This window comes from Parus major, chromosome 7 (genome assembly GCF_001522545.3).
Source record: "Parus major isolate Abel chromosome 7, Parus_major1.1, whole genome shotgun sequence".
Classification (NCBI taxonomy): domain Eukaryota; kingdom Metazoa; phylum Chordata; class Aves; order Passeriformes; family Paridae; genus Parus; species Parus major.
The window spans coordinates 7,547,973-7,573,461 of record NC_031776.1 but is presented as its reverse complement, the minus strand read 5'-3'; the positions used below and the strand labels follow the sequence as shown (position 1 = coordinate 7,573,461).

The 25,489-nt window shown below is 38.8% G+C and overlaps 1 protein-coding gene across 4 annotated transcripts in view; it reads right to left on the bottom strand.

The window, feature by feature from the left end:
* GLS (glutaminase) overlaps positions 1–24,798 on the bottom strand; it is a 60,373-nt gene extending 35,575 nt beyond the window's left edge. For 2 of the 4 annotated variants that reach the window (XM_015634400.1, XM_015634401.3), the window contains exons 1-7: positions 24,410–24,760; positions 16,639–16,735; positions 16,037–16,158; positions 11,834–11,963; positions 11,206–11,285; positions 9,448–9,611; positions 3,463–3,521 (exon numbers count right to left, since the gene is read on the bottom strand). In XM_015634400.1, the coding sequence (XP_015489886.1) occupies positions 3,463–3,521; positions 9,448–9,611; positions 11,206–11,285; positions 11,834–11,963; positions 16,037–16,158; positions 16,639–16,735; positions 24,410–24,753 (996 nt within the window). In that variant the 5' untranslated portion in view covers positions 24,754–24,760. Of the gene's footprint in view, positions 1–3,462; positions 3,522–9,447; positions 9,612–11,205; positions 11,286–11,833; positions 11,964–16,036; positions 16,159–16,638; positions 16,736–17,279; positions 17,315–24,409 lie in introns of those variants that run through there. The other 2 variants (XM_015634399.2, XM_033516028.1) reach the window with 2 other exon arrangements.
* Between the last annotated feature and the right edge of the window lie 691 nt (positions 24,799–25,489).

Genomic DNA, 25,489 nt, shown 5'->3' with positions numbered 1-25,489 from the left:
AAAAAAAGCCTCCACTGAACTAAGGTCTTTTTAGGGTCAGCAAGATCAGTTTTCATTTTCTTGTACCCCAAACATTTTACAACAACTATAAATTTTGCTATTGCCAACATGTCTAAATACTTCCCACATAACACCTTCCTTCAGTGAGCATTTGAGTCCACACTATCTAAGGTCCTGCATGTGGCTGCCAGCACTTAGAGGATCTAAAAATGCTGCATTTGCCTGAACCTTTGCTGTTAGGTTAGGAGAACTTTTATTTACAGATGGAATGTTAAAGCATACAATAAAAATCACTTAAGATTAATCCCTTGTCCTCTGGTGATTCCATCCACAGCCATCTGCCTTCTTCCACATATTCCTCTCTGAACCCTTCCTCTTCCTCTCATCTGCACTTCTAATGTGACAGTCAGTAAAGGAAATGTGGAAGTGGGAAGTCCCTGACAAAATCACTGATATTCCTGGAGCTGACAAGCTTTGAGAATTGAGTTTAAGAAAACTTAACAGTTCAAAGCAGTAAAACCTATCCATACTGCAGACATTAAAGACCTTTCCCAGCCAATGTGATGTACAGGAAGCTGCACTGAATCTGTACTAAATCCGTACAAGAGTTCAATCATCTTCCTTCAAGCACCTGTATTTCCTTGGAGACATGATAAAAATTACTGTTTTACCTCATACCACCTTTCCACAAATTCCTGTAATCACCACTACAATTTTCTTTCAATAAAAATTATTTGAAAATTGTTGTAACTATGTCATTTATATAACTAGCAGTACAGGCAAATGGCTGTACAATTATCAACAAGGGAAAAGGGCCTTAGTGGGTTTTTTTAAATTTTATTTCTTTAAAAGTGACCTGTAGGATGTCCTTTTGCTAATGCATTTTTATTGCAGATAAATGATTTAAACTGCTGGAACAATCTGTGGAGTGTAATGCAAGTACAATTAGAACAGAGACAGGGGTTAAGGCACCAAAATGTAAATACACTGTAGTCCCAAACACAGGGCAGCTGGAAAATCACTTAAGATGGCAGGAGTATGATATAACCACGTCTAAGTAACTCAAACAAACTTAAAACTTAACATGCACATACCCCTAATTATTTATTATTATGGATTGCAAATACAATGTAGCATTACAGTTTAGGTCCCTGCTCTGTTCTGAGGCAGGAACACCAAATTCTGACAGCACTCAGAATTGGGTATGTGATGCTAAGAGCCTTTTTTACCCTTGAAATGTTAACATATTACATGTTAACATATTCTGACAGAGACTACTCCAAGCATCATCTCTCCTCCACAATCATAATCTGTGCCAGGGTCTAAGGACAGCTGGGTGCACAATCATGTCTTTTAACAGCTGCTAAACTCAGTACAACACATTGGAACACGGAAGGAGTTCTTGGATCCATTTCTCAGAAAGAGATAATGAATCTCAAAGAGGATAAAAGCATTCTTAACCATGAAAAATAGCAACAATCTCTCCATAGTTATTAACATGCTATAGTTAGATAAATCTGCAATACATGGCGAATTTAAATTTTCTTGTACTTTAAGAGCCATACACTGTCTTCAACACATGTAAGTAACACTTTAAATAAAAAGAATAAATGCAGAGGAACTGAGGGTAAAACATGAGTTAATGAAGCCACCTTTTTCGGAAGAAAGGTACATTTGATATTAGATCAAATACAAATGTGAATTATGGCATTCAGTGGTTAGTAGGAATAACGTTAAGTTGCAAATTGTAAAGAAGTTACCTCACAAAAATTACAGCTATTAAGTAGTTTTGTACCTGTGACCCTCTACGTAATTGTCTTCAGAATATATTTAGCTTGGTTAGTTATTCAAATGATAAATGGTATCTTAGTGAAAGCAGTACAGAAAATAATCTACATTTTAATCACACTGAAAACAAATAATGGTGTGATAAGTAAGATACGTGTCCACTAGACGTGCAGTTACCACATGCAGAAACGTTAGTGCAATGCAATACTCATTGTAAGAACATTACAGAAAAAAAAACAAATAAAAGTTAAAAAAAGCCACCCAGCAAAACCAATCCCCCCATCCTTCTAACAAATACCACAGCTGCATGCATTAAACTAATCCATGTTATCTATTCAGGAGTACACCATTTATCAAGAACTACGTGCCTTCTTCAAGAGGCACATGCTTTTGTTTTGCCTTATGATCAGTAGGGCATGTTGTAGTTGGACTAACATTTTGACATTTCAGACAAATGTGTTAAATCAGATTTTAAAATTCACTATTATCCAAGTGAATTTCAATGCTCAGTCAACCTTTAAAAATATTAAATGTGAATAAATTTACCTGTCATACTTAAGGCCATTTTCTTTCACCTACAGCTATCAAAGATAAATGTCTTTAAGCAGGAGTTCTTACACCTTCTTTAAATATAAAATAACAGAAAATCATGATCTAAGTAATTTTAAAATCAACGTTTTGGAAATAGGGGGTAAAAAACACACTGGACTTTGAATGCAACCAAAAAACAGGTCGTAAACAAGACTTTCAGACCTCTGAAGTAACAATATCAAGTTTACTAGTCAAAAATTCCTGAGGACTGACATGTTCCCCAGAATTGTATGCAGGTACCCTTAGAAGAAAATATTAATTTTTTTTGTACCTGTGGTTACTGAAACTAGCAGAAAATACAAGTCAAGTATCTAGCAAGCATTAGCATTACATGGAGTTTATACCATTAACAACTTCATGACATTTATACAGTTGTTCTACTAAATAAATAAAATACAGTTTTCCACAAGTCTCAAGATCATGGATTAAAGATGTAAAGTCATTATTCAGACGTGGTGTGCTTGGGAAAATAAGTAACTGTTTTCAAACACTCTTATTTATGAAAGCACACTTACATCCCAACAGCAACTATGTACCATAGAAGCTCAACATAATTTAGTGGTGCAGGATGTTAACAGCACACAAATTCAACATAAAACTGACATTCAGATATAGCAGCATTGCTCCTGTACAAATTACAGTATCTTCCATTTCTTCTGCACTGCAAGAAATACTCTTGTAACTTTATGCTCTTTAAGGGCACCAGACACTCAGAAATGTACTTCTGAGTGCTATAAAGTATATTCCTGAGAAATATACTTCCTTAGCAATTAACAAATAGAAGCCGACACTCTCAAGAGAATATCAAGTGTTGTGCATCTCAAGAAGGAAACAAATCTAATGCCATCAAGGAAAAAAGAGTTTTTCAGATGCACTGATACTTGTTAGAAACTGCTATTCTAATGCTGCATTCGTTTAGAAGGGTTACAATTCCCAAAATATCAGAGCTTGTCTACCCGCCAATGAGTAAAGTGCCATCAGATATCACAAACAAAAATCAAATACAGCTTACAATCTGCACATGACATTTTTATCTACATTCTACTGAAATACTTGGAGAGAAACTAAAAATTAATTTTTTACCTTGATTAAAGATGTGATCACAATTGCTCCAGCATTCACCATAGGGTTATGAGGCCTGTCTGTGAAATAAAGTTTTTAATTACAAATATATTCCAAGACATGTTGTCAAACTAAAACAGTCAAGTGCCTTAAGTGAAAAATTATTCTAGATCTATTGATGACTGAAAAGCTACTATTACAGAATAGCTATCATACAACCTTAAACTTTAAAAAAATACTGTAATACAACACTATATGCAATATTTTATAATTCTGAGCACAGTATTTTACAGCTTACAACACACTCAGCTTTATCCTGCTTAACAAACCAGTAATTGTAATCCAGTACATTTTTTGGTTTGGTATCCTTTATTTTCTTCAAAGTTAGGAAACCTCTTCATTTAAGAATTTAACTTACTTCATAGCTGACTTGCACATATCTGTTACACTTACATTTTCCTTTTTCCCCACTGATCTCCATATTAACAGTATCTTTGCACTCCTAAGTCATTCTTGGCTGCTGAATGAATCACCTTTTCTATCTCCTTTTTCTAAAAAACCCTCTTCATCAGCCATGTAATTTTTCCCAAATAATCTATCTTCCACAAATTACTCTCTTCTTTTTTAACTAACATTTTTGCTGTGCCTTTTAACTACAATGTTGACTTCTGAGCATTCTGGTGTCTGAAAACCTCAAACAATTCTCAATACATTAATATCATGACAGGTTTGAATTCTTTATTTGCTGTTTCTTTATCTCCAAATTTGAAAAAATACTGATTTAAAAACCACACAAAAATATGTGTATCATACATAAAAATACTGGAAAAATGTGGAACCTAAAAGAAATTTGAGATTATTTGGGTTTTGGAGATGAGTCTTGTATTTGCAGCATACACGTATTTTTCCCCTGAAAATTTCACTGGTTGTGGTCAATGGCACTTACCCATCTATGACTACCAGTTAATCTTCAAAAACTAATCTTCAAGTTTTATTAGTCTTTTTCAGAGAGTCAATATTAAAAGCAACTTTTAAATAAATCAAACCATTCTATTACTGGAAAAATAAGGCCCATACCTTTCAAAAAAGTGAAGCTCCCCTAAAATACTTGTTTACAACTCTAGACAACTTATTATCTAGATAATATTTTAAAGTTGTTACTGCCATTCCATATCTCTCTGAAAGAGACTCACAAATTGCTCAGATTTCATTTGATTGTACTTAAGAGCCACATATATCAAATATCCTGTTATTATCTACTAATGCAAGCAACGAGGGTCAAATGTATTTGACTTTTGATTAGCACCAGATCCTGGATAAGAAAATATAGCATTTCCATAGTTCCTCAGGGACCACACATGTGAACACAAGTCAAATGACCACTCACAGCAACACAGCCTGCGGGTCAGAAGGGACATCTGGAGGTCATCTCCTCCAGCCTCCCACTCAAGGCAGTGCTCTTGCCACAGTTCCATTAACTGAGTCTTGAAAAACACCAAATGGGGCAAATCCTCTACCTCTCCAGCAATCCTGTTCATCCTAGACAACAAATTTACCCCAATATCCAATTTGCAGCTCCCAAGCCACAGCACGGGGCCACTCGACCTTGTACCACCAGGTGCCACTACCAAGAAGAGTTATGGAACTCTCCATTGGCAATTGCTCCCCTAGAATTTGAAGAGGTTTCCAGGGAAGCCCCTAGACTCCCCCATCCATCTGCTCCTTGGGAGTTACAAGTGCCCTGGACTGCACAGCATCCTGGCAGCCCTATGCTGCAGCCCTGCCCAGTTTTTCATTCCTGGAGCTGGGGATCCCAACTCTGGATACAGCATGGCTCTCATGCATGATCAGAACACACTGTCCCCTCATTTCTCACTCTAGCTACGTTTCTCTTCTTTACAGCTTCCTCTCACCAACATCAGGTATCACTCCAGCCCACAGACATGCTCATCAATTTATCATACACAGCCCATTCTAAAAATACTTTCAGAAATATTTTGCTCTTGATTCTTCTGTGCATCTCTATCGTTTCAATCTGCCACACAGTACAAATAAAAAAACACAACCAGATTCCGTATCACATGTATGTTTGAATAAAAAGGATGTGCAATATTTAGTTAGCATTCAGCAACTGAAAGGTTTATCAATGTGGTACATCCACACAGAATATACCATCAGAAATGCTATTGCTTCTCATTTCTTTGAAGATGTCACCACTTACCTTCAAAGTCAAGGCATTCTTGGTTCCTCTGCTCTCAGGATTCCTATCTCTCACTGCTTAACATCTCAAGCTACCTGTACTTGTTCTGGCCACTTTACAACTAACACATTTCCATGTGCAGCCCGCACATGAAGAAGGGAAGAACCTTCTGATAAAACAAAACAAGGACTTTCTTGAATGTGCATCTGAAATGCAGCTGTGTGTTGCTCTCCACACCACAAGTCAGCAAGAACATCACTGTGGGAGCCTTACCAGCTAAGGGGAGGTACAGCAGCCTGGTTCACCACACACTAACAGCTGTCCTCTGAGGCTCTTTCCTACTGCTGCCAACTCCAGCGTGTCACAGCGCTGAGCCATTAACTCACTGCTGCCTCTTCTCAGCAGAACAAACCCTGCCAGGGTATCCAGGTCCCAGGAAAGCAGTTTTCACCATTGTCTGTACAGCACCAGGGAATACCAGCAAAACACTTCCCATACACAGCTGTCTGTAACAGACAAAAATCCTATCTTGCCAAAACAGCTACAAGCTTGCTAGAGGTGGTCCATGCCCCAAGCTGGTCAGTAATTAAGAGGCATTTGCACAGTGCCCTTAATAGATGATTGTTGTAGGTCCCTTCCAGTGAAAATACTCCATTCTACAGTGGAGAACTTCTCCCCAGACTTAAGCTATACTGGCATCTTTGAAGGGCTAGAATGCCTAAATAAAAACTTACATTCTGAAAGATTTCTGCAAATTTCAAAGAAGAGATTTCTTCAATTCCCAGGCAATTTTTCACTGAGGGGGGATATACAGGCTCTGACACTACATTAATTTTTAAAGAAGTTCATACACAGGTCTACTTCTAAGGCAGCAGCCACTACTGATCTACCTCACAGTGGGTGTCATCAGCAAAGGGACTGCACCCTGAACAACAACTAAGCATGAAGACTGATACTGTAATTTCAAGTTTGCCAGAGGTGAAGAAATTAATCCTTTAATCTTTAGGAAGAGGTATCAAACCGTGCAAACCTAATTGACACATATTACTGAAACCAAACACACACACACTACTCTCTATAATCAAATAATAAAGGCAGTGATCTGCTCAGACTGATTAGAAAATAAAATCTTTTATGCAGCTTCTCTGCAAGTCACGTGTATTGCTGTATCACCTCCTTATATTCCAAGTTCATGTTTTTATCCTTAATGAAGTACAAGCAGAACAAACAATTTCCTAGCAATCCCTCATTCAATTACAACACAACTTTTATTACTGGTCTAAGTTCTACAGATTATTTTATTACTGGACTAACTATCCAAATAATTATCACCAAGAGGAGGCTGTACATATGGATAAGAGATACTAACTGTTCACAAATATAGGTATTATTAGACTTGTTGCATCATGAACTCAATAGACATGAAAAAGCCTGTAGCTACTTAATGACCACAGCCAGGAAAATTATTCCTACTAATGCCTGTTACAGACACATTTTAATATGTAAAATTTTTGATCAATCAACTAGAATCTTTTTTAAATTAGCATTGAGATTTTTTTAATTCCTTCAAAATTCTGAACTGGATTGGCAATATAGTCCCTTTGATAAAACAAGTTTTAAAAATTAATATTCATAAGCCTGTAGAAGTTGCCAAATTTCCATTGCACAGCACAGTTTATACTCAAAACACAGCAACAGCTTTTTGTTGTAAGTTGGCATTTTTAGCAATAATTTAAAATTGTCTTCAAATATTCTTCATTCTTTCCATCTTGAATCTAAGGACTAGTAAACAATGAAATGCAAGACTATTCTGCTTTAGGAATCTTCCATATAGTAAGTATTGAAAAAATACCTTCAGATTCCTGTCTAAACAGTTTTCAAACACCTGTCTATCACTTCATAAAATCTGGATTACGAACATGAGATTCAATTATGTCTGAATATTTAGAAAGTAAATACATTAAATATCTAATTTTTTTAAGTTTTCAAATCTGGTCTTCAAAGTATTTATGGATGCTCAAACTGACAAACACTCCCCATTGCTTGAAGATTTAAACTTCTGTATGAGCTTCACCTAAGTGCAGATTAAATCTTTTAAATCCTTCTCTTCCCTCTTCCTTTACTTGGAGAAACTCCCTTTCTCTCATTATAACTGAAATGTTTCTATTTATTAGACTTCTACTTTCTGTTTTAGTCTTTTCTTAAGGAGGATAAGAGGCCATCCAAGTCAGTTCCAGCACTTTTTTTCCCATGTCTATCAGCCACAGAAGCATATCCCTTAAAAATTCAATTTTATATCATGTGTCTTCCTTATTAATTTCATGTTCATTGGTCAAAATTTCATTTGTCCAAATTCTCTTATGCATAACAGCCTTGAAGTATAACAGTAATGTAAAAGACCCACCAATTCATCTTCTCCAATAGTTCAATTTTAAAAGTAGCAATAAAAAGAAGAAAATAATTACTACACTTTGTCATGTTATTAAAAAGAGAAAATATAGAACATCTATATTAGTTCAAAGGAATTTACTGGCGATTTTCAGCACCATCAAAGCTTTTTTTATAGAAAAGGTTTTGTAGGATATGAAAGACAAGTCTTCACACTGTTACAACACTGTATTTGGAAAAACTAGGAAAGCAAAAAAAAAAAATAAAGCATGACTTGACAAAAAGCTTAATCCTTTCTTAGCAATATATTCTCACACTGGTAGGAATGTACAATATTGAATTATTGAATAATATTGAAAATATACAATATGAAATACCAATACATTGGTATTTTATCACCACTTACTAACATAATAAATGAAAAGAAATAAATTGCAAAGATGTATTTTTAAGTATGGAAAGATTATTTTATTGTATAAATAAATGAAATAATTTTTATATAAATAATTCTCATGAATTTATAAATATAATAAATATAATTATGTATCATTAATATATTAATAATACAAATATTTAAGTCAGAACTCAATACAGTCCTTGACAAAAATGTCCTCAAAGCCTTATGATGGTAATTAAATATTAATTGCAATACCATGGCAACAGAAACATTGTCTGTTCTTTTACTAAGACAAATCTCCTAGAAGAAACATTTGTGTTTCACAGATAACATCCAGTATTTCCTCTAAGGCTACATGAGTCATCTTTCTCAGATTTTTGCCATAAAGTTTTTTAAATACCATTTCCATGCTTCAGAATTAATATAATATGAAAAAGAAATCATCTAGGTAAGTGCTGTATGACAAATTCTTGCTAAAACAGTCCTGCCACAGGGAAAAAAGAATAAAAACATTGTTTTGAATCAGTAGCCAAATCCCATTTAGAATAAACTGTGGGAAGATTTCGCCTTCTGGAAACTAGTCAGTGCTGGCCTTTGGCACCAGCACCTGCTTCTCAGAAGGCTGAGAAGTAATATGTCTTTTAAAATCAATTTAACATCTTTGACTCTTTCACCACCATTTTACAAAAGCCATGATTAAGAAACACTTGCTACCAAATCAACTAAATAAAAATAGTTTTCAAATACCTGCACTATTAAAATTCTTTGGGTTTTCCTACAGCTCAGTAACTAGCAAACGGAATGGAAGCAATAAAACATCTTTCACTAGCATTCTAAATTAGACAAAGTGACTAACCAAGACTAAGTCTACCTTGTTGATAGCAAAATATTCTGGGACACTACCTACTACTAAGACTTAAGAGGATACAGTAAAATGACAAGACTGACAAAACTGTGTAGGCTTGCCTCATAATTTTCTAAAGCTGAGTATTTACATTATGAAGTATAATTTATCTCTTACCATCTTCATTCAGGAACAATTTGTTGAACCTTAATCCACTAGGCTCTTTACCAACATATCTGTGCACATACTCTGTACCAAGATCATTGACAGCAATCGCGTATTTCAAAGGCTTTACACAGGACTGAAGACAAAATGGAACTTTGGTATCACCCACAGAATGCCTGGGAAAAACACAGAGGAAGAAGCTTGAAATTTCCTGTTTCTCAGCTCTGGCAGTAGTGTGTTAAATGCCTCATCTATCCTTCAACATACAAGGACTATTAACAAAAACACCCCAAAAAGCAAAAGCATATTATTACTAAGTCTCATTTTAAAGAACATAACAATGAGATTTAGACGTTTTAGCAACTTGACTCAATAAGCCAAGCATTACAAAGTCAGTTTCTGACTACTGCAGAGGTAACAAAGTAAAAACAAGTTCAGAAATGGGTTTGGACCAGAGCAAAAAAATCACCTCAGACCTCTAGTCTTACACTTATCCTACTCAATGGCAAAGTACACACTCAGCAGGGTACAGCTGAGCCACACAGAGCCACTATATTGATTTATGCATACATAAACAAAGATGAGATACAACCTGGTTTTGCAATTTGAGAACAATAATCAAATAGCTGTATTTACATTTCCTTTAATAACGGCAAAGATATAACACTTATTACATGTTATCTTTTGGAAAGTTTACTTTCAGCAGCTATGTCAGACTGCACCAAAGAGTGACTCATGCAAGCAGCATATGCCACATCTAGAAACAGCAAAATGCTTGAAGCAGCCCCTTGTCTGATGGCAAAATCAGGAGTGTATTTGCTTCTGTTCTTTGCAGAAAACACAAAGCTTCATGGAAAATCACAATACCATTTTGGTATTATAAAAGCTAACGTTACACTACATTAAGCATTACAAAAATTAAAATTATAAGAACTTTTATTAGCACATAATATCCAAAACAAAGCAAAACGCCAATTTAAAGTATAAGGTTTTTTACTATTAATAGATTATAATTCAGACACTTAAACAGGGAGATGAAAAAAGTATTTCTGTTCACTTGTACAGCTCCTCCCCTGAGATTACAGAACATATGGCTAATTAGAAGCAAACATAAGGATCTCAAAAGATCATGGCAAAATGAACTCCGAGCCACAGTCACGAGAAGCAAGTCTGATGCTCTCAGGAATGCCCCATTCACAAACAACACGTAAAAATGGCATGCAGTACCAGAACCTGCAGTAGGACCACAGCAAACTGCAGGTGAGCAGAGCTGTTGAGCACTTTGCATTGTGTACTCACAAAGGAAGACACAGAGCTCATGTTACTTCTCAGCTGGATGGTGCAAGGTATCCCTTTACACCTAGGCTCCTAACTGTCTCTGCTACTCTGAGCTACTGAGAAAAATAAAATCACTCTGACTAGATCTCAGATCTACATACACCCTCTTACAGGGGAAAACTTGATAAACCTGAGAAAAAAAATTGACTTGCTCTGTCCAGTTTCCACTTCTTCATTTTCTTTTTAAAGATCATGAATCTGCATTTTTTCAGTGACACACAGATTATGTAACAATCCCACAGTGAAAACATTAAAATGCAGAGGAGGAGCTGACATTTAAGTACATTGTGACCTACACAGAAAGTTATATAGCTTGATGCACAGGTACTATTAGACAAAGCTTTTCAACTTCCAGATATTAATATTACAGAAGCATTGCCTCTATCTTTCCTTCAACTACTCCAAGAACAAAATGTAGAAGTTACAATATACCTCTGTCCATCGACGGTGCAAAGTGACACCCCCCACAAATCGGGGCTGAACTTGGCCAGTTGTGGAATATAGTCAGCAACCTATCACAGCATGAAAGAGAGAGACATATTACAAAATACTTAACTCTACATTAATTTTAAAAAGTATCAATGGAAAGAATACACAAGGAACAACTGAGTTATTCTACAAATAATCACCTGGTGTATCCAAGACATCATCAGAAATTATTATATTCACTAGATCATTAGCTAATAAAACAGGTTTTTCAAAGTAGAATTTTCAGCACATTCAGAGAGGTATCTGTGCTCTGTATTACAGAATTTCCAGCATTTTCAAATAATATAGAATTTTTACCTTGTAGCACAATCTGGGATTTTTCAACTAATTTATTGAAAATAAGCACCAGAATAAATTTTATTTACTAACGAAGGTATAGTATTAACAATTACCTTTGTCACACAATCCAGACAGATGTGTAGAGCTGCATAATTTTCTATAGCCTAAGTGTAGCCTGACAAATTACACAGCAAATTATACAGACAGAAAAATCACTCTACTTAACAAATAATGCATTTGGTTAATACTGAAAATCTACAGAAATTTGAAGTTGCATTTACAAAGAGGTTACCTTTCCTCCAGATTGTTTTTTAGCACTTTCATATAGCTCATCAATATGGGAAGTAAACGACATAAAATCTGGAATGACAAACTTCCTTCTGAAAGCTTGAGTAAGCAACACAATATTACTTTGTACACACCTGCAAAAAGTTTAAAACATTTATTAGTACTTGGACAATGTACTGTCACCAAGTCTATGTAAGTAGCAATTACATGTTATTAATTAGGACCTTTAGTCCCTTGAAGCTATATGCCTAGAAGAGCAAGTCTTTATTACTTTTCCAATTTGCCACTCTATTTTTTAAAATTAGTTAAAACAGTTTTATTGCATTAATTTTTATTTCTTTCTACTTGAAGTTCTCTTTTGAAGTTTCAACTGTGAAGCTGTACTGCAAGGTATTATCAATCTGCCTTCAAGCAGCACCTCAGCTTGCAAAAGGGATCAAAACCACCCGGTTCTTAGAAGCAAACCATCTGAAGTTTGTCTAAGCCAGTCCTTGTCTAAAGAAGTGCTGATTTCAGAGTTAGATCAGACTTGGGAGGTTCAGGATTGCTCTCTCACTTCACTGTTTCACCAGGAACTGAGGTGAGAATGTTGCCAACAGACCAAACTGGAAAGTGATTCCATTCTAATAAGAAAATAAAACCCTGTGGAAAAACTTGATAACATCTCCTGAACTAAGCAAAAGTTCACAGTGAGCCGTATGGCAAGTTTCTTACTTCAAACCACCAGCACCCAAGGAATCTCTGTTGCCTTTTAGCCCAGAACCAGTTACACTATCGGCCACACCCTGTGAGCGTCAGCCCATCTGGGACAGTCAGAAAACGGATGAGGTGGAAAGGAAAAGACTTATCTAGGACAAACAGAAGGAAGGATGAAAACACAAACTGAGACATGCTGAAGGTGGTGTGTCTGTGGGTGAGAGAGGAGAGCAGTAACAGGGTGGGAATTGGGAGCCATTATCAAGTCAGGTGAAATGACCTGATAAAGGGTATTAACAGCCCTATCCTAGTGGAAGAAGGACAAAGTGAGGTATAACAGCAAAAAAACAGTTAACACCTTCATACCGTGCCTTCTGGCAGTGTTGACAGAAGCAGACATACTATTCATGCAGGCAAATGGAAACTTAAGAACATCTAGGCACATGCTACCAGGCAGAACTTCCAATTAAAACTTACTGAGAAAAAAATGATTTTTAGGGAAATGTTTTCACTTAAAATAGATATTTCAATAATTCTACTATGAAAAGTCATCATCAGTTCAAATGAAGGTGTATGAAGGTAAGTGAAGAGACAGAATTCTCCCTTTGAATCGCGCTCTTTTTCTAAGCTTTTAAACTCCTGCATACTTCCACGACTTTATCTTAAACTCAACTGATAGCAATTTCAAATGCTGATAGGGACTGCTATCCCAAAGTGAAAGAGAAACTAAAGTTTCTGATGTATGCAGTCACCTTACAAACTGCTGTCTGTAATATGCTGCTTTCCTAGCCTATCTTAAAACTGCAGTTGAGTTGGTTTTATTGCAATCTGTAATACTTTTTTTCTGTATCTTGCAAAAAAAAATCCTGTTTGCTTTTTTTTCCCCAGCAGCTTCCAATTATAGTCACCTAGTCCAGGTGCAAAACCCCTTTTCAAAAATAATTACTAACATTGCTGGCAGCTATGTGTGCAGAAGGAGTAACATAACATGCACTAGATTCAAACTTCAGATGCACTTCTAAATGTAGAAGTACTGTACTACCTGGACAGCATTAAGCACTCCTCTAAGAAAAAAAAAAAAAAAAGTTATCTGAAGCTCACCCAAACCTACTATAACAATTCAATACAAAGTCTGGAAATCTAGAAAGCAGTATGCACTGAAATACAGTACTCTTTAAGATCATATTATGTTTCTGAAACATGAAGGGCATTTATACACTTAAAATTTACACCAAGTCTATGATGCTCACTTGAGCAGTTTAACGTAGGGATTAAAACTCACTACAGAAATGGCTGTGCTGATGAAGGACATTACTTACTGTTACCTATTTTTCTCAGACTCTGCCAAGGTCATTGTCTGGGTATTTATCCTGGTACTCCTTAACCCAAGAAAATCATATGAATTCACTGACTAAATTAAATATAAGGGTTGAAGTAATCTAGATGGGTATTGAGAATAATAGGTGCATGGACAAAATAACAGAATTCTTAGGTCTCCCTTTAACAGGACTGACAGTTTTCAGTCAGCCAGGACATGAGCCATGACAGCCTCTAAAATTCTGCAGCTGACATCTCCTCTCCACTGAAGTAATTAACTAATTATGTTCCAGGTAACCCTCTGGAGATGGCTGGCCTCAGGCTCCAAAGAAGTGGAGCAATAGGAAAAGATCACAGGGAAAAAACTAAATTAATAATTATATTGATAAATAAAAGCCTTTCTATGGTAGTTTCATCTTGGTTCTCTAGCATAAAGTTAGGATCACCTTGTTCCCTCTACCACATTGTCCGGTTTATCCATTATTTTTCAAGTTCTGACTCAGATTGCTTATTCCTACTTCCCTACACAAAGCAGCCCAAGTTTCATCTAACAACAGACAGGTAGTATTATATTAAGCAGTACCAAAATGGAAAAAAAGGAAACAAAAAAGTTCTCATTGCAAGCTAAGCAGCATGTTGCAATGCTTTCCGTAGCAGCCCGGTCTCACCCTGCAAAGACCACATTATGCTACACAAATGCAACATGATAACAATTTACAAAAAAAGATTGCAAAGGAACCTTCTGCTGCTGCAAAGAAAAACTTGCTATGTTAAAAAAGATTCACCCCTCCACCTCTGTATAATCTCTACATTCAAAACTCCTCCTACACAAGAAGCAACCATGTAAGCTTCCCACAAATTCTTCTAGTAATGACTATGGTCCTCACACAGAGGATCAAATCCCAGAGATGTGACACAGAACATAAAATAATCCTGCTAATTAGCAATCAATTGTTTTTCAAATGCAGAGCCCTTGCCTAAAACATAATTCAGTTTACTGTGACAAATAAGCCTTTTAGTATAAATGTAACACATGATAGCAAATGCATTTCCTTTCTAATCCCTCCATACACAAAGGAAGGTTTCTGAATATAAGAATTTAGAGTTTTTACTCTGCTGACAATAAAAACAGTGAAGACCTGGTCCAGAACTTAACATGGGAGTAAAATTAGTCCATGCTGCACCTTTACAAAGCATCTCACATCTGCTTAAGGAGTTAACTGGTTTTTTGAGGCACACACAGACATTCACTTTTTCTCAATTTATTTCCAAAAATGTTTATATATATTTTAATATATATACACAGACAATTTATGTTTATATATTTATACTTACATAACCTATGTAAATACATAGTATAGCATAAGCATATACCATATATATTTTATATACCTATATGTAAATAAAATATATGTATTATTTATATACACTTAAAAAACTGTATGTGCAAATAAGTTTTAGGTATTATGACTTACCCTGAAAATAGAATAAAAATGCAAACAGAAAAATAGTCTAAACATTTCATTTCAAAATTTAAGAGCCTCTAAATTTCCCATCTTTTGGCACACGAAAGCTGTAAGCAGAGGAGCAAAGGAGCGTGCTTGAAATGAACAGCAGACAACCTGAACAGTGCTTTTACTATTTAGCTGACTACAGACTTTATAAAATACCAAAAACATTACTAAAATACAGCACACAGATCTTTGCCAAAAGGAGACCAATGTCTGCAATCCTAACCCTTCTCATCTGCCCTTATCTTGAAATTTAAGGTCACTGTTTTCCACATATTCCCTTTTGGAATTACATACATGCTCTGAACATCTCGCCATACAGAAGCAACATCCTGAACTACAGATTAAAAACTGACAATGCAGTGAGAGTGCAGTTTTATGTAATCATAATAAACACTTACACTGCATCAATTAATTTTGTTTGGCATCTGACCAAGAATTGCAGTATGGGGTCAGACATACATGCAAACAACATTGACATATTAAACTCCTGTGGAGATCACACAGTCTGTTTTGCTGCATGAAATCTGAGAACAAACTTTCATCAAAATAGCATCAGGAGTGTGTTTGACTCCCTTTCTAATCGATTTATATACCTTATGTCTCTCCTTAAGACAGCATTCAGTAACACACAGACAGCATTCATTCAAAACTAACAGTTACATAATTGACAGAAAGTTTACTTTTTAAAAAGGTCTTTGTCCAGCATAACACCATCTGAAGTAGTCTGAAGAGTCAGTCTTAGCATATCCATGCACTCTTTCAATCGAGGATCAGATGTACGTAATCCTGTAGATTTGAGTGCCTATTACAATAAAACAATAATTACTAAGTGACATAATAACTAACAATCAAGTTATCTACTGCTCCGAGTTTATCACTGTAAGAGATCTACATCAACAGAGACATTGTGACACTTGACTGATTCTTTAGCAATTTCCTTTGGCCATTTTGGCTGCATTTTATGTCAAAGCATTAATGTTATTTGAAATCCAGCGGTCCAACTACATTGTACACAAGTACAAATACTACCGAGCCATGCCATAGGCATGGCTGCTTTCAGGCATACTCTTTTGCACATGAAAGAAGTGAATAACAACATTAATACACTCATTCTCTTACTTAACTACAGAAACAGCACTGGGGGGGAAAACAATAGTTACATTCCTTCTTGAAGCTAAACATGTACAACAGAAATTCTCTGCTTTGCATTCTTGCATTCAGAATGTTAAAATAACCTTGCAGTAGTTAGCTTTCATATAGTACTTTGGAACAGTAAACTTACAGTTATGAATTTATGAACTGGTATTTTTTCTTGTCCTTCTGCAATAGTATAGAAAAGTAGATCTTCTAAGCTGGGAAGGAGACCTTGTTTTATTTTACTGGAAAACAGAAAAAAAAAGCATAAAGTATTTTAGTGCCTATTTTTATTTATACACATTTTTGCATTATTCTCAGGGAAACACATTTTCACTACTACCGCTAATTTCAAAGAACATTTTCATCAGTGAACACAAAGCTTAGTTAGACTTTAAGTAGAAAAAAAATGGTAATATTACAATCAGCATACCTAGATTTTATAGTAGCAAGCATTCTTAACTGCAACTCAGTCATATTTTTACTGTCATACATTTACTGCTAGGATTATATTTAGATTTTTTTGGGAGCAGATTAATCATATATCCCTCTTTTTGATGTTACCAAGGATAGGAATGTCACCTGCAGAGATAAGTTATTTTTAAGATTCCAGGATGTACATGCCTCATAATGAAGATGTAAAGCATACTGACCCAACTGCTCTACAGGCAAGAGAAGGAGATGATAAACGAGTAGTCTTTCTTTCAAAACAGTCCTGTTTTCAGGACTCCACAGAGGAGTCCTAAAGCCCTTATCCTTCTAGAAGCTTATGTAAGCCCCATCAATTACCATGAAACAAGCAAAGCCATCTGCAGCATAATAGGGCACCTGAAGCAGGAGTGACTCTGTCACACCTACTTAGCTAAGTAAACCCGGTGTAGATGCACCTTTAATGGTCACTGTGCTTATCAGTGTAAACACACCGGCTCTCCAAGGATCCCAGGCCTTATCTATTTCACTCCCAGATAAGCTTACCCCTATGCCTGCGGTTTTTCCTTACCCGCATATCCATTTTATGTGAAATCTGAAGGAAACCTACCAAAATAAGCACTCGGATTCCTTCTAAGACAGAAAGCTGTAGTACTGACAGCTTTCCCTCAAAGCCTTTGGAAGTTTACAGATTTAATCTATAGAAAGTATAAAAATATTCCCTGATATTCCTCCAAAGCACCCTGCGGCAGGGCAGGAGCCCAAATCTTTACACTTGCCCTGTAAGCAGTGCCCACTACACTTCAGACTGGGATGGACAACAACAGCAAAGGGATTCTGATTCTTTGGTCCCCTGAAGTGCCCAGGTTTGTTTCCAGACAAAAAAGCCAATGTTCTGATGTTTGACAAACAAAAATACATAGAACCAAAGGAAAAAAAAAAATGTAGATAGTAACTAAAATGCAGAGTATGCCATCTTACATTATTTTAGCCATCGATTTTAAAGGTCTCTCTTATAATCTATTAATAGTGACAATACTTTGTTACTATACACTAATAAACTATTGCCTGAAAATAGACTGCTCAGTCGCAATTTATGTATTGTTATATATTTATGCATGTGTTTACAAAAAGCAGGTCCAAATTCTAGTCACTGAAGTTTTCAAGAGATTAGTAATTCTCTGAATAACTGAGCTCAGGGTTACAACTGCAAAAATAAAATGCTACAGCTAAGCACAAACCCTAGATAGGCCAATGCAATCTTACTGACGTTTAATCCTCTCCTCTCCCAATACTTACACAAGTCAGATTTATGATTATTTTTAATAAAAATCTGATTATATCCAAATGCCCTTATAAGTTTTAGACAACCTCTAGATTGCCCTTGCCTCCCTCCCTTCCTCGTAACTAGCTGTGAAAACCAGTAGTAAAAAATATCACCTCTCATTTTCCAATTTAAAACACTGTACTTACACACTAAGAACAGAAGACAGCTTTGTAAGCCAACAGAACTTTCCTTGTCTCACAGTCTAGATTTTTTTTTTTTTAATCTAAATTATGCTGGCTGACTAATGCACAGACAGGCAGGCAATTCAACCAAGACAAACGCTTGCAACTACCTCAAGCAAATTACTGAACAGCCCTTTTTCTAAAGAAAATTCAGGTCTTCCAGGCAGCATGCTTCACTTTCAATCCTTTGGGGATAGTATATCCAGCCAAGCCAACAAAACCAGAACTACCAACACAGCGGCTAATGCTTCACCCTGCATCTGCATCCTCATTCTGAAAGGAACTAATTTTAAAAGTTATACTAAGTTACATTGTCTACATCCCTACAGCTCCATCATTTACACAAAGCATTCAACTGAGCTCCCCAAAATGTCAAGATTTCATGTTTTAAGGAATGTCTCTTCTACAGGAGTCATTCCTTACTGCTGAAGGTCTGGCAGAGGAAACTTGCCTATTTCACTTTGGCAAAACTCACCAGCAAACACACTGAGAAATCTTCACTGATAACCTATTTAATTACACATTTCTGAGCAATTACTCATAATTTTACAGCTGTTCCAAGTACAGAATTTCTGTCTGGAAAGGTGAAGAAAAATACTTCAGCCATTTAACCAAGATTTTACCTGCCTCTTCATAAGATTTTAATCTATTAAAGAGATGTGCACTTTTCACAGCACAAAATCTCTCAACATGGTTTTTGGATCTTTCACATCTGCTGTTGTTCTATATTGGGTCACTCAGCCTAATTAAACAATGGAGCTGCACAGATGACCAAAGCAAAGAGGATGACTTTCAATATATTTACAGAAAATGGCTCTTTGTCAAATAGTCCATCTTTTGGTAAAGTTTATCAGCTAAATAGGGGTGAAAAGGCTTGCTCTGCAGTTTATCAGACCAGTGATGTCAGTAACTAATGTTTGCTTAACCTAAAAGATGTACTTTTGCACTGTGAACACATTTAGTAAGGTAATTCAGTTCCACACATGTAAAAAGCTGTTTTTCAGGTCAGGGAACTTGCAATTGTCACAGTCAAATTAAGTGGAAATTCTAGTTTACCTGATTTCATGAATTATGACTTTTGATACTTACTTACCACCTTCTTTGAAAAAATAAATAAGCACCAGACTATTAAACAACTAGACTTTTTTGGTAGTATACTAATATGTGGACTACAATACTGCTGGACTGTTTTTCAAATACAAAGAAAAAACAACATAGAAATTCCAAGAATAAGCACTTTGCAGTCCTTCCTTCAGCTCTTCCTTTTGTACAGGCAGTACACTGCCTACACCAGATTCTGGGGAGGAGTTCATTTTAACAAATGCTGAATTTTTAGAGCAGAAACAAGACTAAATTTCAAATAATGTGGAAGATTCTTACTCTGTACTTCAGGATAGAACTGCCAAAATGCAGAACAAGATTTACAGAACGAATGATAGGTGACAAATCTGGGGCATGGGCCACTATCCAGAGAAACCTGCACAAACTCAAGAGGCTTGTCCAGGTGTGAACCTCATGAAGGTCAGCAAGGTAAAGTGCAGGGTTCTACACCTGGACCATGGTAGCTCCTGAAATCAACATAGCCTGGGGGAAGAATAGATCAAGAGCAGCCCTGCTGAGAAGGACTTGTGGGTGCTGGTGGAGGACTGGCAGGACATGATCCAGGCATGGGCACTCAGAGCCAAACGTGTCCTGGGCTGCATCCAGAGCAGGGTCAGTAGCAGGTCAAGGGAGGGGATTTTCCCCTTTACTCTGCTCTGGTGAGACTCCACACAGAGGTGGGCCACACATTCAGCTCTGGGGCCCTCAGCACAGGAATGACACTGGCCCATTGGAGCAGGTCTGGAGGAAGCCACCAAGATGGTCAGAGGGATGAGTACCTCCACATATGAGGCTCAAGGAACTAGGGTTGCTCATCCTGGAGGAGAGGAGGGTGCTGGGAGACCTCACTCAAGCCTTTCAGTACCTTCAATGAGTCTATAGAAAAGATGGGGACAGGCATTTTAGCAGGGTCTGTCGCAACAGGATGAGGCATAATGGTTTACCACTAAAAGAAGGCAGCTTTATATTAGATATAATGAAGAAATTTTATGGTGAGGGTGGTGAAATGCTGGAACAGGCTGTCCAGAGAGGTGGTAAATGCCCCATCCCTAGAAACATTCAAGGTCAGACTGCATGAGGCTCTCAGCAGCCTGATCTGGTTGAAGATGTCCCTGCTCATTGCAGAAGGACTAAATGGCATTTAAATGGTCTCTTCCAATCCAAACTATTCTGGGATTCCATAAAAGCTGCAAGTCACAGTCATTAGCCACTCTATCTAAGACAGACACCTTGAAGAAGTTGTCATCATACTACAGATGTTGTGTATCTTGACTGTACCTCCAACATTTGTCAAGTCACTAAGTCACTACTCTCTGTCCACTCCTAAAGTGAGATACTGGTCCCAAAACAGGTGGGTAGCTACTTACCCAACAACTACCAAGAACAAACTACATGTTTATAAACTAAGACCAAAGGTAGACATGTCTAGTAGCTAACAAAGTGCTTATGGCAAAACAAAAACTCTAGCTTCAAAACCTTGGCCTGTACAGAAGTTATGAAAGGTCTAATAAAAGTGCACTTCTGTTTCTTGCATCTCTAAGTATTGTAACCACACTCCATCAGAAATATCAGCAGAATTAAACACTGTCTGGTTACCAAATACTCCTCTGTAATCTGGCCTGTTTTTAAAAGTATCTCCAGAATTCATCTCTGTCCTTAAAAAAGCACATTACCACTCCCTTGTCATTAAAAAACAAAAACACTTCCTTTAACCATTTTGTGATGTTCTATATACTAGTGTCCAGCACTATTGCAATTTAGCTGTAAAAAAAAAAAGTGAGCAATTTAGCTTTCCAAAGTTAGGGTCACTCACGTTTTGCTCCTCCCTCTCACCTTAAACAGGACTTTTTAATTTAGAAATAGCTTCTACAAAGATAAATTGTTTCAACCCTTTACTGTCAGCACAAGATGCAAGATGAACTCTTAAATTGAAAGTAAAAGCAAATGAAGAACAGTCATATTGAAAGTAGGAGTAAAGGGTATTAAATATTATACACACCTATAACTGAGGAGTGCATTAGGCTACTGTGTTTTACTAACTAAGGCATGAGCATAGATATTATTGTGTTTTAATCTACAGTTCCTATTAATTAAATTTACCTGTCTGTGACCACTCTAAGTTTAAGCTCAATTATTCTTCCTCTCCAAAATACATTAACTTTCAGTTGGATACACAGTGTGAAGGTTGGATAGCAAGGATAAGGAGGTGGTGGAAGATGTTATGGAAAAAATGCACCAGGGGATCTGGTTATGCAATGGGATACTAGTTATTTCATCAGCCACAGACCTCATAATTTATTCTCACTATGAGGATTTAAACTGCTCTAAATTTCTGTATAGTCTTTGCACAGAACATTTCAGGCTTTTACTTACAACTCCTACTCTGCACACAAGGATTGTTAGAGAAGCAAATAAACAGGAAAACCTTACTGCTGTCATTTGACATCATGGGTTATTTCAGTATCCCAGAACCATGATCTTATAACCAAATAGTAAAAAAAACACTGAAAAAAAACTGAGCCCAGTTGTCAGTGCAGTTCAGACACCTGTCTTTTGAAGAACCTCACTTTTCCTCTTGACCCTGTACTCTGTCTTAATATAGTAATGATTTCCACATGGAATGTACCATTTACAAATGCTTGAAGGAAGATTTTCATAGTTCTGCTTTAAGAAAAGAACAAAAGTATCCAGCAACCTAACTAATGTGCCACCAGGAATTCCCGCACAACCTGAAATAAAAAGTTTCTAGCTTTTTCTGTGTTTGTAACTATATGCTAGATGTTTTATAGAATTTTTCCCTGTTCATTTTGCAGTAAGACTCAAAGAACTAACATCTGACTTTCAAATACATCCTTTTGTCAAAAGCCAAAAATTATTTAAAGTGTTTAACTGGTTCATAATTACATAGCTTTACCACACATGTTAGAAATTAAAGAATTTCCCTAATTGATGCTAGCTGTAGGAAGGTAATAACAGGTCTGTTTAAGAAAATGTTACCTCTTCAATAAATCACCTTTGCAATATCCTCAAAAACCTGCCACAGCTGGCATGCTAGTTTTCTCCAAAGTTTTTAATGTCTGTATTTCTGCTTGAAAACAGAAGTGCAGTCTTTATAAACCACACCTATTCAAGCCACAGAAGAATATTTTTTTGTTCCAAAACATTATATATAGAGTTAATTGAAAGAAGAGACTTCATATTTGCTGAACAGCATAAATTTAAAAATAATACCCGCACGATTGTGTATTATACTGTATACGGTTACATAACCTGACATGCATGCATTTTTTAAGACATCTGACAGCGGAAGTAACTGGTGATGCCTTTAAAGTAGGCTATACCCCACTGAACCAGGCTGAGCACCTGGGAGGAAAAGGCAGAGAAGAACAAGGCCACAGCCTCTCTCCTCACCTGCCATATTGAAGTTCATGCTAAAAAAAACACACAAACCACAACTCAAAAGCAGAACTATTAACAAGCTAAGGGCTGAAGCCTTCCTGACTGTCCTTGTGGAATCTTTTCCAGACTTCTTCTTAGCATTAGACTAAGAGAGACTTTGTTCAGTGTCAAAACAAGGTACTCCTTTTCTCAGCCCTGTTTCTTCTGTCATTTGCTCTTTTCATCTAGGTAATAAGCATAGCAAAGCCTGGGAAAGCAGCTTGGGTTTAATTTTAATTATGCCACCCCACAATCAGCGAACAGGGTGCCTACAGGAGTGCCACAGGGCATATTTCAAACACTCACAAAGGAGAAGTCTTCATGGGGCTTGCAGTCAGGCTGTCAAACTTCTTGTAAAAGGTTATCTGAGATTCTAAATGCACCCATGTTCAAACAGCCAATGCAGACTATCAGACAGGGGGTAGTAGGAAATGAGCACTCAAGACTTGCATAATGCTGAGGACTAACAGAAAAGACTGTTCTGCCAATCCATTTACCTCACAACTATACCCTACCCCTGGTATCCACAACTAGTCTTTACCACGTACAAAATCTGGAACTGATACACCTGCCTCAGCTCAATTTTTTTTTTTTTTTGAGGAGCATTTCAGGTTCTGAATGAAGGAAAATTAACTTCATAGAAATATACACCCTTATCATTCTACTACATGCACGCACCTTTGTCACTAAGGGACAAATAAGGACCTCCTGGCACAGGCACACATCCTGCAGCACCTATAAACATCTGTCCTCACCACGTACGGATGGCAGTATCTGTCCCTGGCTGCACCCGATCACAGAATTGTTAGGGCTGGAAGGGATCTCTGGAGATCACCCAGCCCACTGCCCCTGACAAGGCTGGGTCACCCCAGGGCAGCTTACACAGGAACGCATCCAGGTGGATACGGACGCGGAGAAGACAGTGCTGCTAAACTTCTAAGGCAGCACTACGCACCATGCACATCGCCTTTAATAATTAATGCGAGATGACACAGCTTTCGCTTCTCTTGAAAAATATTTTTAGCCGAGTGGAAGCGCTACCAAAGCCACCCAACCGGCACGCTGCCTGTCCCGGGCCTCCCCACGGACGGCACACAGGCGGGAGGGACCCCCCGGGCCGGGGGAAGCCCGAGGCACTGCCTGGGCTCCACGCGGCGGGAAGCGGAGCCCCGAGTGGGGCACACGCCCCCCGCCACGCGTGTGCGCTTCCCTCCCGCTCCGAGCCGCCGGCCGCGACCCGCGGGACCCGCCGGCAGCCGGGCCCGCACCACCCGGAGTGCGGCCGGGATGGACCCCGGCACGCCCGGGACCCCCGCACCTGCCGGGGAAGCGCCCGCCCGGCCCGGCCCCTTCCGCAGGCACCACGCGTGCGAGGGGGAGGCGGCGCTCACACATGGCGCCTCCGCATCATCCCCCGCACCCGCCGCCCCCTCCACACTCACTTCTCCCCGCCGCCGCCTACGGCCACCTCCTTGCCGCCGCCGCCGTGGTTATTGTTGTGGCCGCTATCGGCGGGGGGCTCGCCGGGACTCGGCGACGGCGCCTGCGCCCCCTTCCCCGGCTCTTCCAAGGCTCCCTCGGAGCGGGTGCACAGACTTCGCGCTGACGGCAGCGCCGCCGGGCCGCGACGGGCGGCGGGCGGGCTGGCGCCGAGGGCGGCGAACGGCGGCGGAAGGCGCCTGGTCGCGGCGGCGGGTCCCGGGACCGGGGCCCCGCCGCCGGCCGCCCCCGGTGGGCCGAGCAGCAGCAGCTCCCGGAGCAGCGCCGACCGCCACAGCCGCATCATCCTGCGCCACCGCGCCGACTGCCCGCCGCGCCGCCCGGCCGCGCCTCTCGCGCCGCGCCGCACCCGCCCCTCGCCGCGCGCCATTGGCCGAACACGCCTAAATGTCAGGCGAGTGGCGCGCCCATTGGTCGATGGGGACGTCACTCAGGGCCGTTGCCACGGCCCCGGCGCGGGCCGAGTCTCCCCGCGGGGCCGCTGGTGTCGCGCGCGGCCGGCCGGGGCGGGAGCAGCAGCGCCCCAAGCGGGCGCACCCGGAGCGCTGAGGGGGGCCCCGGGGCGCCGCCTCCCTCCCTCATTCCTTTCCTCCCTCCTTCCTTCCCTCCCTCGCTCTGCGACGTGTAAAGGCGTCGGGAGCGGGCTGGGCTGCGGCGGTGTCGGGTTCAGGTTGTCATGGATATGGCCATTTTTTAAACTGTATGTTTTTTGATTACGAAGTACACCGCCTCTGCCGTGCCGGCAGGATCACAGAATATGCTGAGTTGGAAGGGACCCACATGGATCACTGAATCCAGCTCCTGGCCCTGCACAGGACACACCAAGAACCTCACCCTGTGGCTGAGAGCCTTGTCCGAACACTTTTGAACTCTTTGTCAGGTTGGTGCTGTGACCACTTCCCTGGCCAGGCTGTTCCATCCTCTGGGCAAAAAACATTCTCCTAATATCCAACCTAAACATCTGCTAACAAAGCTTCAGGCCATTCCCTCAGTCCTGTCAGTGGTCACCACAGAGAAGAGAG